Source organism: Catharus ustulatus, chromosome 8 (genome assembly GCF_009819885.2).
Source record: "Catharus ustulatus isolate bCatUst1 chromosome 8, bCatUst1.pri.v2, whole genome shotgun sequence".
In the NCBI taxonomy this organism is placed as follows: Eukaryota; Metazoa; Chordata; class Aves; order Passeriformes; family Turdidae; genus Catharus; species Catharus ustulatus.
The window spans coordinates 4663322-4677544 of NC_046228.1; the positions used below are offsets into that span (position 1 = coordinate 4663322).

Below are 14223 nucleotides of genomic sequence, written 5' to 3' on the forward strand. Positions count from 1 at the left end.
TTTCTGAAACCTGCACTTTCTAAAACCATTGGCTGCAGGGATGGCTGCACTCATAGTGTATGAATTTGTAACTCTGTGTTTTTATTTCAGGAAAATAACTCAATAGTTCAAAATTTTAATTACCTTTTTTTTCTATAAGTATTGTTGGTGGTTTTTTTCCTTATCCACCAAACCAAAATAATTCTACAATTTAATTAAGATAGCACAGTCATTTGTTCTTCCAAACTCAGAATAATTTAGACTGGTAGTGACTAGATCTGAAATGGTAAATTATGGGAAATGCACAATTCCCTGCCTTCACCTCCACAATGCAGAAATTCAGTGTTCTTCCATAAAGTCTGTGTCCAAAGGTTTCTCATCCCTCCCTAGATCAGCAGGACAAGATAAGCAAGATGTGGCAGCAACTGAAACTCCTGGCACTTTTTATGGTTGCTTGCCTTCTTTTCCTCCCCTTCTTTGGGAAAAATGGGATGGCTGACAAGCAATCCGCCCAGTTTTTTGTATTCTCCTTTAATTAATCTCAGAACTTAATGGAATTCTTGACAACAAAATCTTGACAACAGTCAGGTTTTTGTAGGTGTCTATATGTATTCTTTTTATCTAACTTTTAATTAAAAATTGCTATTTACTATTACTTTGCAGTGTGGGAACTGCTGACTTATTAAATCACCCAGCCATTACAAGAGGGGGAATTAAACTCTGTATTAAAGTAGTTATTTAACAAGGGAATGTTTGGGGTTAAATACATGCCAGATCTCTGCAATGTGTTTAATGTGGACTCCACCAATAAGGAAGTATTTGTATCAAATAAGTAAATGACAGTGAGTAAATAAGTATTGTGTTTTATTACCCTAAGGATCTTGGACAAGCTCCAGATCATTAAAACATTGCCTTTTTGGGTAATTATTGGCAGCACATCATTTTGTATTGAGTCAAAAATCCAGGTTTGAAATGCTTGCACTTTCAGGAGGTTGATTTTCTTTCTTTTCTTTTCCCTTCCTCTTTTTAAAACTTAAAATGATCTTGCTTTTCATTTTGAATGTAAATTAATTAATTTCTGTTAAGAGGTATGAGGGCCCCAGCCCCCTTCCTTTGGTGATAGGGGAGGTATCAATGGAACAGTGGGAAAAGAATCCCTGTTGCAGAGAGTCTCAGAGGAGGGTAATGTGTAATTTAAAATTAAGGACACAGTGACAGAGCTGTGTTACAGGGTGATAATTCTCTCACATCACATTTTTAAAAACCTGTTTTATAGAAAAAGAAAGTACTTTGCATAGTTAATTGTTATATCTATTTGTACTTCTAAACAGAATATGAGAGTTTAAGGGTTTAAGTGAAATTTCCATAAACAAAATCTGATTATGCTTTTCAAAGATATGGATTTGAAAGGATATTTGACTATTAATGTACCCTAATGCATTGCTGATGGTTTTTTTCTTTTTCTGCTTTGCATATTTGGGCTGTTTTCTTGTCCGTGTGTTACTGCTGAATCCACCTGGATGCAGTTCACAAGATTCCTCTGTGATTCCCCTCTGGAGGTAAGTATTCATTCAGGATGGGAATTTTGAAATTAATGTCTTTAATTTATTGTGTTGAATGAATGTATGAGTGTCCTCTATGCTCTCTGTAGACAGCCAGCCATTGTTAGAGGTGGTGGAGGTGTCTCCATCAGCTGGTGAGGAAGATTTTGCTGTTTCCAAAGGAGCCTTTGCTGGGTAATAAACTACCACTGAATTTCATAGCACTGCACTAAAAAATAGAAGCACAAAAAGGCACATCTTTTGTGGGTTTTGATTTATTTCTATGAAAAGAAAAGAACGCATTACTAAATAACTTGCAAACTTGTGTTTGACTACAAACTGAGGTGAAAGCTGAGGAGAGATGCTGTTCCTTCATTTATGTGAGCAAACTGCCATGGATTCCTTGCAGTGTCTCTCTTGTTAGTCTGAAAGAGCTGAGGACGGCGTGACTGTAATGAAATTGTCAGGTTATAGTAATTACTCTGGTAATTTGATATGTCGCAGCTTGAGTGAATCCATGTGTGCAGAGTTTGTTGCTTTTCTCTGCTGAGTCCACTGGCCTTTGCATTCCTGAAAGCTGAAGAGTAATAGAGCTCATTAGACTTTATAGGAAAAGGGCTTTTATCACCTCGTCAACTCGTGCAGCAGACTGCCATTATATTCTTAATTTTGTATGGCTGGGTAGATGTTGATGCACACTACCCTGCCAGGTTTATACCCATATTGTTTCTTACAGACACTTTTTATTGACATTTCCAAGCTTGAATTAAATTTTGTGTGGCACCACTACAGATGTCTTCAATTAGATGAAGTTAAATAAAAGGGGTTATATATCAGAGGCCAAGGGATTCTTGAAATTCTTTATTCTGAAACAGTTGCCACAAGCAAGTCTAGCAGTGTGTAGTCTGTTTACTCTTTTGAACAAAAATAATTTAAAATAAAATTTAAACCTTCCATGTTTTCAATTTGTAATTTTTGGAGTTTTTAATGTTATCATTAGCTGCAAATAGTATGAACACCCAAACTCTTCCTGTCTTTTATTTCTTCATTTTATTATTCAGTTTAGTTTCTGTTTTGGCTATGAGCTCTGGCAGAAAAAATGCATCTTTAAAGAAAAGATACAGTCTGAAGTGGTAAAAAACTAGGCAGTTTTCTAGCAGTAAACAGCATAATGTAAAGTGAATTGTTTGAGGTGTTTGTTTTATTCTTCCTTTCATTTTGGAGGCTGCATGTAACCATTTGCCATTTTACCAGTTCAGCAGGCAGATGTGGAATGGTGGTGATGGTTCAGCACAGGGGAACAGCCTGCAGCACTCAGCCAGGGCTGGGACCCTGCTCTTGCCAGGGTGGGAAGAAATTTCCAAGGGAAATCCCAACTGTTCAGGGTCATTCCTTCATTTTGGTGCTCACTGAGTGAGGGGGTGTTGTGGCCAGTTGTGCCAGCATCACTGATGCTCATCTCAGAACTGCTCAAGTTGCTCCATCTTGTCCTGGAATAGCAGCTGGAAGGAGCCTCAGCACTCAGATGGGCCATGGTGTTGTGCAGCTGAGGGATAATTTTGTTTTGTTCCCAAATTTTTCTCTAATTGCTGCTTAGACTTTGCTTTTTTCATCTTGACTGATGTTAAGTATTAAACTGACAGTTTTATAAAACTGTTGTCAAAATCATCTCTTTGAAAGAGCTGGTGATTTATGCCCATTGTTTTGGGTGTGCCTACAGCAGTATGTTTCCAACATGCATTTATGCTCTATGGGCTTATGAACATTTGGTGTCTCCTCCTCCTTTTCCATCACTCAGTATTATGGGATCTTTCTGGATCTGTGTACATTCAATTCTTTTTTAACCATCCAGAACACTTTAAAATCATCATTTTGTTGCTGTTGCATCATTCAGTCTTCAGTGATTCACCTGCCAGTGTGGAGAATGTAATAGATCCAGCAGGATGGAAGGTGATCTATTTTCTGTTATAAAAATGAAGATTTGATCTCCTGTTAACCATGCTGAGATGCTTTTGGATTCTGAAGAACTGAAAGATGTTTGTGAATCTTGATCTTTGCTCTTCAGAAAGCCCATCAGCTTCTGCTTCTCATTATTTTGTTTATTGATGCATTTTAATTTTTAGGAGATCTAATAAGTGAGACCATTACAAACCTGTAATTGCCAGGATCACCTTCTTAGAAGGTGATATTTGACTCACATTTGATGCAGTGTAGCTCAAATTCTCGACTTTTCCAGTCAGGCACAGAACATGGCTCTGAAAAGAGTGTCCTACTAATCCCTAATGAGAGTAGGACAGAGTTCTGGAAAGGAACTTGGTTGCTAACCAAGACCTAGAAATCTGCCATATGGCAGTTTGTGTGTATGCCATTGGGGAAAAAACTGCTGGAATTGATCACTTTGCTTATTTGGTAAATAATTTCCACTGGACTGGAGAAGTCAAGGGTTTCCTGGCTTTTTTTTTTTTCTTTGATAGCATAAATTTAATGTATTCCTCTTCCCTCCATGCATAGCAGAGGGTAAAATGGAAAAGTAGAAAATAAGAAATTTCATGAAACCTCCCAAAGAAAAATAATCATGCATTGTACAGGCAGGACCCATTTTTGGTAACTATAATAAACAAAATACTTGTTAATATTAAAGTAAAAGATGGACCAGTGTGCTTTGAAGGAATTTGAGTGCTGTCACCATCATTGGAGTTCAAATATAAGTGGTTAATACATTGAGGTACTAATTGGGCAATATCAGTTCTGTTTAAATATTTAAATTTTAATAATGGATTATAAAATGTCAGCAATCAAATGTGTTCATGGAATCATTAGCTAGCAGCACATGAAGACAGGTAGAATGAACATGTAATGGAATATGTTGTGTTTTTTCTCTGCATGACAGTGTAAACCTTGGAGAGAAAATGGTGGATTCCATTTTGTCCTGGATTTTTTCAATATCATCAGATTATAATAATTCATGGTATTGAAATAGGACTGTAAACTGTTAATTTAAAATACTTTGTTCCTTCTGGGTTGGTTCCAGGGGTAGTGTGTAATTTTGGGTGGATAAGATAAGCCCTTTTTGTGGGGCTTGCTCCCCTGATGTCACTGGTGTATTTTACATCACCCTTGACAAACACAGTCCCAGTGGAGATGTCAGTGGTGTGAAATGCTGTAGCCTGCTTCAGGAAAATGTTTCATATTCTAGACCTGTTTCAGGTCAAATTGCCTGGATAGTGCACAGGAAATCGAGTGAAAGGAGCCAAGTATTCATTGAGAAATGGGAGAAAATGTCATACTGACAAGCATTACAAAGATTACATTGTATGTGAATTTTTGAAGGTGGAGGGAAATCTTACTCTTTTAAAAATGTTATTTGCTTAATGTAATGGAGATCCCTGACTGTTTTGCCTGAAATCAGTGCTGGGCTCATTATGTTTGAACATAGACTCTCTTATGTTCATGACATTTCACTGTAACTGCATTAGTGAAATAACTGCAGATTGTACTTTACCAAAAGTTTAACTGATGTTAATGCTTCAGTTTGCAGAGGTCCAGTGCACTTTGGAGGTTTGGGGTCATACACAGACACAGCATTTGTTTAACTTCAGAAGACTTTGCTTTGAGTGAAAATCTTTTCCATGATGGCTTAGACTATCTCCTTTAACATTCATTAAATCCTATATGATGAATTTTTGACAAAGAAAGAAAATCTGTTTTAACTGAAACTTATTTAAGCAAGTCTGTGTTCTATTACCAACCACATTTCCCCGTGGCTTTGAGATGTTTCATTTTTCTGTCACTGACTGCACTCTGAGGAGGGAACTTAACCTGTGCTGAGAAATCCTTAGAGAACATCTTTTACTTGACTGTGTCCCTGCTTAAAAATGTTACTACTGACCATGTGATTTCATGTGGCTCTGTTGAAAAGTTGATGATGCTGAATGAAACCATAACTGTTGGATAAGTGGGCTTTACCTGAACAGAGCAACCCAGTTTAATACGCTACATCTGAGTTTAGTGTTCTCACATACTGCAGATGGAGCTCTCAAACGTTTCATCATTTCACTTTTACAGTATTCGTAGCTCCACATTTAGTTTTATGGTACATAACTGTATAAAAATTCAAACATATTGTTATGTGGCCTTTATTTTGGGACTTGCTGGTTGGGTAAGCCAGTTGAAATTATTTTTGTTCACGTGGTTGATTCCTTTTGACACATGTGGTACCAATTAGAGTAACTTCTCCTGCCTATCATCTCTTCAGTCTGGGCTACTGTATCAAAATACTTGATTAAACCCACCTTCTGCTGTTGTAATGCAAAACAGTTGGTAATAGCAGGCAATATTGTCAGATTTATTGAGTGAGAAGCAGCTTTCTGAAGATCTGGCAATACACTGAAAAACATGACTAGATGGATAATTAAGTTGAGCACAGTGGAATTCAGGATTAAAGTAAACTTGACGTGGGAGAAAATGGCATGCCAGAGTTGGTTGTGTAATACAGTTTAAATTAGGGAGATCATTTTCTTCTTAACTTCAAGCATCAGTTTCTGGCTGGAGGTGCTTTACCCCATCCAGAGTCAAACTTCAGTGCACATCCAAAACCACAGCACACAACAATAGCCAGTCCCTTGGTATTCTTGCAGGATTTGCTCTGATGTGGGCTGACAAAGAAGAGGTTCTGCTGATTTTGTTGCCACAGTTTCAGGTTTTTGGATAAAAGGTGTTTTGTTAGTTACAGAGAGTAAACATCACATAAAGAATAAGCTGCTCAGGTTTTTTTTTATAAATGGTCCTCTGAAGTAATTTAATGGCCACTTTGAGGAACTCAGTTTCTGTGGCTAAAGTGCTTCCAGTGCTGGGGGACATGGAGGAGAGAACCTGGAGGGCCCTTGCTGTGACAGGGAGTGTTGGAGGCACCAGGATGGCCTGCAATAATTCATTAATAACTTGATGGCTCACATTGGTTTGTCCTGTCAGTACCATAAGTGCTGGATGGCAGAGGCTATTTCAGATTGGTGTTTGGGATGTGTGATATGTTGTGAGTGCAGTGAAGGACACGAAAGATCCAGTAACTAACATCATTTTCCTTTCCTTTCAAATGCCTTTTTCCCTTTTTCTAAATGAAGATGGCCAGCAAATTTTTTTATAGTATTTACTTGTATATTGGAATTATCTTTAAAATTGTTTTAATCCTGAGAATCTGTCAGGGATTTAATCCTTCTCTTGTTCTTGCTTAGGCAGAGCATCCCCCAAACGGACCAGAATGTGGCTATGGCTCCTTCCACCAGCAGTACTGGCTGGATGGGAAGATAATTGCTGTTGGTGTAATTGATATCCTGCCCTACTGTGTGTCCTCAGTGTATCTGTACTATGATCCAGACTTCTCTTTCTTATCTTTGGGAGTCTACTCTGCCCTACGGTAAGAGGAGGTCTTTGTTATCTGTTGGATGGAATTGTAGGAATTGATACTTGTTTCTAAACTTGGGGTTTTATTTTTAGTCTAAATATATGCTAGTAGTAACACTATCTTTAACAAAGTAGTTGTGAGGTTGGTTGCCTTCCAGGTAAATGCTTAATTGTGGTCCTTGACTAGGGGTGTATCTTTCTAGTTAGCTAAATACTTTTACAGGTTAAAAAAACATGCAGAAACAAAATGCCTCGTTTTTATTGCTCCTGAAAATAATTTAATATTGCTTGGTTTCAGCAGGAAAAGCCCCTTTTTTTTGTCTGGATAGAAATAATTTTTCCCTTGACCTTTTTCTTAGCCCAGTCACCGAACAAAATGAATCACTTTTATAGTTTTATGCACATTGAGATCATAAATAAAAGAGTACCTAAAAAAATGTTGTCTTCTGAATTAGTGCTCTCCTGCTGTACTAGCACTAAGTATATTTTTCAGGTATGTTAATCTCATTATCTTCATCTCCAGAAAGCCTGATGGAGAGAGTAATCCTATGAATTTTAAAGCCTTAAATTAACTACCCAACATGGCCTTGCAAAACAGTAGGAATCGTGGGTATTGCTTTTCACTGCGAATAAAACTTGTATGTGAAATTGCAAGTTACTGCTTTTCTTCCACAGGCAATTGTATGATTCCATTGTTGTTCTAAGTGAAAAGAAAACAAACCCTAAATGAGTGGAAATACTTGTGTAACTATTTTTTTTTCTTACCTTTTTTGCTTCTCTGCTTCTATGGAATAAGTTGGCCACAGACAAATGTGGAGTTCCCAGGGAGGTTCTCACGAAGCAGCTGGGTTTGAGCCTCGTGCCAGACATGTCTGTTTGCAAGGCTGAGTCTGAGAAGCTGCAGCATGAATCTTTTCACCTGTTGAGATTTGCACTGCACTCTGTCAGGTGTAAAAGGAGCCTTGGAATTGTGAGATCCTCCTTTTTCCTTTCTCCATGGCTTCCTCTTGAGAGGCACCTTCTCTCAGCTCTTGTTCAGTGTCACCCTCCAGACTGGGTGGACAGCAAGACTTGAGCTATGTGGAGCACAAACACCACTTATAAGAAACTTCTTACCATAATTTATAACTAATAAACCATGTGCAGTTTAATATCTCAGAGGTCTAATCTGAATTTGACTGGATTTTGATTAGGATCTGACAATTTTGTAGAATTAATAAGAATTAACAAATGTGGAAAAACATCCTATGACTTAGAATTGATCTTTTTTTCTGTTCTAGATTTTTAGAACTATTCCCTTGAAATTGGACTAATTTTTTTCTTTCAAGATGAACATATAAAATGCTAAGTCCTAAGAATTATTTTTTAGTATTTGTGCATATCACATTACTTTATGTAATAATAGACTGACATAATCCATGCTTACAAATTCTTTAAATTCTTTAAAATTTTCTACATAATAAATTTAAAGCTTTGTCACTGCACCATGCGTGCATGGCTCAACTTGTGAAACAGCAGCTTGTAAATTCTGCAGCATTTAAAGCAATAAAAACCAGTTCCCAACAGTCCTGGAGGGAGCCAACCTCATTCTTCTTTCAAAAAGGGGGAAAAAAATGTTGAGTTAGGGAGGACTTAGGAAGTTGCAAAGGAATCTGATACCTTCAAAGCTGTTGCCAATTTTACTCCATGGAGGTTGGACTGCATTGCTGTCACTTCCACTTCATTCCACTCTGAGAGTTGTTGCTGCTGAGTTGTAGAAAGGATGGGATTTGAGGATCATTTGAAATATGTAGGCATGTAAGTAGAGAACAAAGGGAGAAGAAGCTGCTTGGAAATGCCAGTCTTGCCAAGGGACAAAAAAATCAAGAAATACCGAGTAATACTGATTAATTTTAAGGGATGAATTACCTGCAGTGTTTGTAGATGCTTCCTATATGAATGCACTCGAATCTTGGATCAGGAATAGTTTGTGTTGGAAGAGACCTTTTAAAGATCATCTATTCCAGCTCCTCTGCAGTGAGCAGGGACATCTTCTTATCCCTTTGACACAGAAAGTGAGAACCAGCATCCATTTCTTACCAGATTTATTACAGAAGTTATCTGCACAGATAGAAATGCTGCAAAAATTATCATTATAGAGGAAGGCTGAGTCTTTGTAGTAACAGTGCTTTCCTTGTGCCAGTAGAATAAAAAGCAAAGTTTTTTTGGAATACTGACATTTTTCTTTCAGAATAAATGAGAAAATCATACTAACAAACAAGAGATGGGTAAAAATACCTTTTGTTGCATGAAGATGGATGTTTTTACATGCAAATTGCTGGAGCATAAATGATACAACAAACAAGAGGCTTATCCTTGAAGCTTATTTTTAAAAACACTCTGATGTTTTCCTCAGCCATGTTAACCAGTGGAATTCCAGAATACCAGTAGGTTTCTGTAGAATTCCAATGCACACAAATATTGACAAGAAACTTATTAAACAGAGGGTCTTAATAATTTCTATTTAGATTTCAAATCAGACAGCAGACTAGAACACAAAAATTAAATCATTTTTAAGCCTGACATGGTGTTGTGCATTTTGATGATTTGTTTGTTAGGTATCCAAGTAATAATTTTCAGTTTATTATGTTTGGGATTTTTAAAAATATTAGTTTGGAGTTCATGATCCTAATTTTTATTTTATAGAGGTCTAGTCCTCTATATAGATTAAGAACCAGGTAGCTGTAAAATATTTCAATATGAAGAGGTAAAATGGCTTTAAGAATTGTATTCAAATGTAATTAGTCTTTTCTTTCTCCTCACAGGGAAATTGCTTTTACTAGACAGCTTTATGCACAAGCTCCTGATCTCTGTTTTTATTATATGGGTTTCTACATTCACTCGTGCCCCAAAATGAGATACAAGGTAAAGTGTGTTTTCACTTATTTCCTTTGTGAGCTGTTATTCAAAGCTTTTGACAGTGCTCATAGTAATACAATATTTTGTAATTGTCATTTTGGATTTTAATGTAGACTTTATATGGTTAAATTTGAATGCTGGTTACTATTTAACTTGGCTTAGGGATTTTTTTTTCCAATTTAGCTGCATGTGCTATTTATTACATCTTGGCTTAAGAGAGGTTTCAAGGCTGTCAGATAATAGTTTGTCATTTGGTTACCTGGTTATCTTGTGTTTACAGTGTCCCAATACTCTAAAATTCTCCCTTTTTGAGGCTGGCATATTTGTCACTGTTGCTTAGTGACTCCAGGCAGTGTTAAGATGTCTTCATGGGCTTGGCTGGGTTTTGCTCTTTATTTTTTGTTAGAGGCTGGGGACTTGCTCTGCCCATGAAACCAGTGAGAGGTTTGGTGAGCAGAGATTTTGAGGCAGAGCAGATTTTGAGGATCAGGAGAATCCACAGAACATTGACAGTAACCACTCTGGCTGCTTTATAACTCCTGCTGGCCTCTCCTTTGTTCAGACCTCAGCACCCAAGAGTGTCTCTTGTGGTTTAGAGAATGTGGCACCTTTTCTCTTTAAATGTATCATTGCTTTTGGATATTATTATTATTATTATTATTATTATTATTATTATTATACAGTTTCAGAGTACTGAACATTGACAGCAATTTGCTGAACACTTACACATAACCATTTTTACCTGTTAATAATGTGGAAAGATAAAAAGTTCACAAAATCTAGAGAAAGAGTTGAAGTGTTTGCATTTACTTTTTTCCCCTCTCAAAATGTGCTAAATATCTGGAGTGTTTTCAGCTGCTTTTCAAATAGCCAGAAATGATGAGGCTCAATAAAGTGATGGTTGTGAAGGAATTTCATCTTGATTATGGCCTATACTGCAGGTGACCATGATGATTCAGCCTTCTTAAATTAACAAGTCCCTCTTGTTTTGTTAGTTGATGTGTTTGTGTGTGTGTCCCCTTTGCCAGCTTGAATTTTCATGTCCATCTGCTGGCCAAACAAAGAGAACATCAACTTTGATGGAAGAATATGGGTGAATTGGAAAAAACTGCCCTTTGTCACCTGAATCATCTTACAGGCTGTCCAATCACCAGCTTGAACCAAAGGTTTTGATGACTTCCTCTACTCTTTGGAGATATTTAAAAGTTTGGGGTGATTTGTTTATGTTGAGACACTGCAATTTAACATCCCGTGTCTCTTCTACAACCTGCATGGTTCAAGACTGCAAAAGGAATGGATGTCATTTACCAGGGCAGTTAAGAAATAAAGCTGGCAATAATGGCAAAAAAAAAATCAATTTCTGAAAGATATCATGGCTAAGAAACTTTGGGTACAGCTGCTTGTAGTGCTTTACTGAAAAATTGAACTTTGTGTAGATGGATTAAATAAAACTCATAGATGAGGCATTGCATTAAAGGAGCCACTCTACATTTGTATTATTTATTATAATGTTTTGTTGAGCCTATGCTACAATTTGAAAATGCATCAAGAATACAACATTCCCACAATGCTTCTAGATTTCATTCTTAAATAATGGAAATCAATTAAATTGTAGTGGGAGTATTTTACTTTTTGTTTCCTTCACAAAAACTCTTTTTTCTTGCCTTGTTTAGAATTAATTACTACTGGATATGACTGTGATTTGGTAGAATATACATTTTAGTCTTCCAGAAACCTGCACATATCAGTGTGTTAGGTAATTAAAGCTGGAACAGAGACTAGGGAGGATTAGAAGAAAAGCCTGTAGAAGTGTGATTAGAACACAGATACTGCTCTCTGCTAGGACAGCAGCAATTTAATGAATTAATTGCAAGGGCTTTTGTTCTATTTTTTATTTCTTTTCCTGGATGCGTTTGTTTCAGAAGTAGACAAAAATAATGGAATTGAAAATCAGGTTGACATTAATTCTGTAGTTCCACTTTTCTTTCCCTCATTGAAACAGAGCACCAGAACCAAATTATCAACCTAAGCTCTGAAATGCATCTGGATAATGCTGCTGCTCCTGTGAAGTGCTTGGGAGTGGTGAAGTAGGGTGGGGAAGTACTGACTTTGCAGATTGAGTAATTTCAGTAATGCCTGGTTGACTTGGAGGCATTTCATGTCGAAGACTTTGCTTTATTGCAGTTTAATAGAGATGTTAGGGGCTCCCTTCCCTTAATGATATTGCTGTGGAAAAGTGACAGGCCATGGGTGACTGGTGTTAAATTGGTGTCAGGTAAGGAAATTAAATGAAGGAAAGAAAGAGAAGGAGCTGGAAAGCTATCCATTGGGTTTCTAGCCTTTTTCTTGTGATTTCCATTGCAGTTTATTTGTCCTGGGGTGTTCAGAAATGGAGGCTGAGCACAGGAGCACTTCTCTGTATGAGGAAGTGTCTTATGAGAACACAACATTTATTTACAGTGAAGGCACAGGATTTGGGGAATGGTTATTGGGGGTGAGTGTGTGGCCATTTCATCTCAAGGATTCTCTTTCCACAACTGGTACAATTTGCTGTATGAATGGGGTTTAATCCAGTAGAAGATTGGAGGAGATTGAAAGTCCTGGAAGCAGATCCCAGAGCTGGGATTCCTCTGGCACAGTAACAGACTTGGGGAATTCTGGGTTCTCAGGCAGGAAGATGAATGGTTGGAGTATCAACTAACCCACAGATCAGACATAATTACAGAGGATTTTAAAATAAAGCTCCCTTTTCACTCACTGTTCCCATTCCTTTTGTTCCCCAGCAGCCAACATTGATTGCAATGTGATTTTAGAACAGTGGAGTCCCAGTGAAATTACTTTGAGATATTTGGATATCTTTTAGTTCCCAGCCTCTGTCAGATTTGTTCCCATGTATGGGTTAATGTTTACAAACTACTAAAATAAAATCTACATTAAATTGAGACAAAAGGATTCCTGTAGTCCTATTATGTTAATATGGAAAAATCCAGTGAAAAACCTTAAGCAATGGCTTTGTTCCATTTTTTTTCTGGGTAGGTTAGGGTAATACAAGATTTAAATGGTTCTCTAAAGAAATTCATGACCTTGTGGGAAACCTTCTCAGGCTCTGTTAGATGTGGTAGTTCTCACATTGGAAAACAGTCTCCTGAAAAATTTTCCAGGAGTCATTCAATGCAAAGTCTTTTTCCTAATGCATTTTGGAGTGTGTGATAGCACTTTAAGCATAAGAAAGTATTTTACTTGAAAATGAGGTTGGTCTCAGGGTTGCTTCTCATGTGTGTAAGTCCTGTCTGTGTACTTGTTAATGTTTTCAGTTAAATGCAGTGATTTGCAAGCATATTTATGGAATTGCAGAAATAAAAAAAGCACCTTTAGCAAAGAGCCATATCAGAGAAATGCTTGAGAGGACCTTGGATTTTCTTCCTAAATTGATATTGTCTGTTTTATCCTGCATCCTTCAAGTAAAGAATTTCACTCCATGGCTCTGTTACTAAGTTCATATTTTCTGTTCACTTCTGAACTCTTTAAGGTCCTCTCTGTTCTTTCCATTGCAGTCCTTTGATGCTCTCGTGGTGGGTGACACTAAATAGATTTTGAGGTTATTGTTTCTGGTGTAAACAGTAAGTGTATTTGCTGTCTTGCATTAGCCATTTGGCCTCTGTTGACCTGAAATCCCTTTCTCCTCTAAGTTCTTGTGCTGGGAAGGATTTGTTGATGACATTTTCTACGTGAGTTTCCTTAATTCTGGCTTTTGTGAGGCTTTTTCAGTGTCGGTATTTGCATGCAAACACTGCAATTGGAGCATGGACCAGTCCTTGTTTTGGTCAAGGATGTGCTTCCCCTGGAGGCCACCCCACTGATGCTGGTAAATAACTCTCAGAGCACTTGGAAGTGCACAGCAGATTTAATGTCTTTGTGCTGTGTTATCTCTGTGTGCCATTTTAAGACCGTTCTATGATGTGAAGAGGTGTTTTGACTGAAACCTTTATCCAGACTTGTATGCAGGCCAAAGTAAATGGAATTATTTCAAACAGTCTCCTTTGGTATCAAGTCATGGCCAGACTTCAGATAGATGGAATACTAGAAAGGGCTCTGAAATGTCAGAAAAGAAACAAAAGGCTGATTCAACTGTGATTAATCATTCTTAAACTAAATACCTCGGACTGACTGTGGTCGTAAGCGGTGCCCCTGGAATTTTATGGCACTTGGGAGCCAATTTCTTTGGCTGCTTTCAGGAATTTCAGCATCACTCCTCATGCAGCAGTGAAATGCATCCAGTGGTAGCCTGCATGTCCACATCCACAAGATCCACAGGAGTCTGGCTCATCTTCCCCTATGCAACCTCTTTCACCATCTCTCACTATGGAATTTAGGTAATGCTTTCAGTAAGCTCAGATTTGCTGTG

At 37.5% G+C, this 14223-nt stretch overlaps 1 protein-coding gene across 4 annotated transcripts in view; it reads left to right on the plus strand.

The window, feature by feature from the left end:
• ATE1 (arginyltransferase 1) overlaps nucleotides 1-14223 on the plus strand; it is a 69610-nt gene that overhangs the window by 16305 nt on the left and 39082 nt on the right. For all 4 annotated transcript variants that reach the window (XM_033066164.2, XM_033066163.2, XM_033066160.2 and 1 more), the window contains exons 8-10: nucleotides 1506-1538; nucleotides 6752-6933; nucleotides 9725-9824. In XM_033066164.2, the coding sequence (XP_032922055.1) occupies nucleotides 1506-1538; nucleotides 6752-6933; nucleotides 9725-9824 (315 nt within the window). The remainder of the gene's footprint in view (nucleotides 1-1505; nucleotides 1539-6751; nucleotides 6934-9724; nucleotides 9825-14223) is intronic.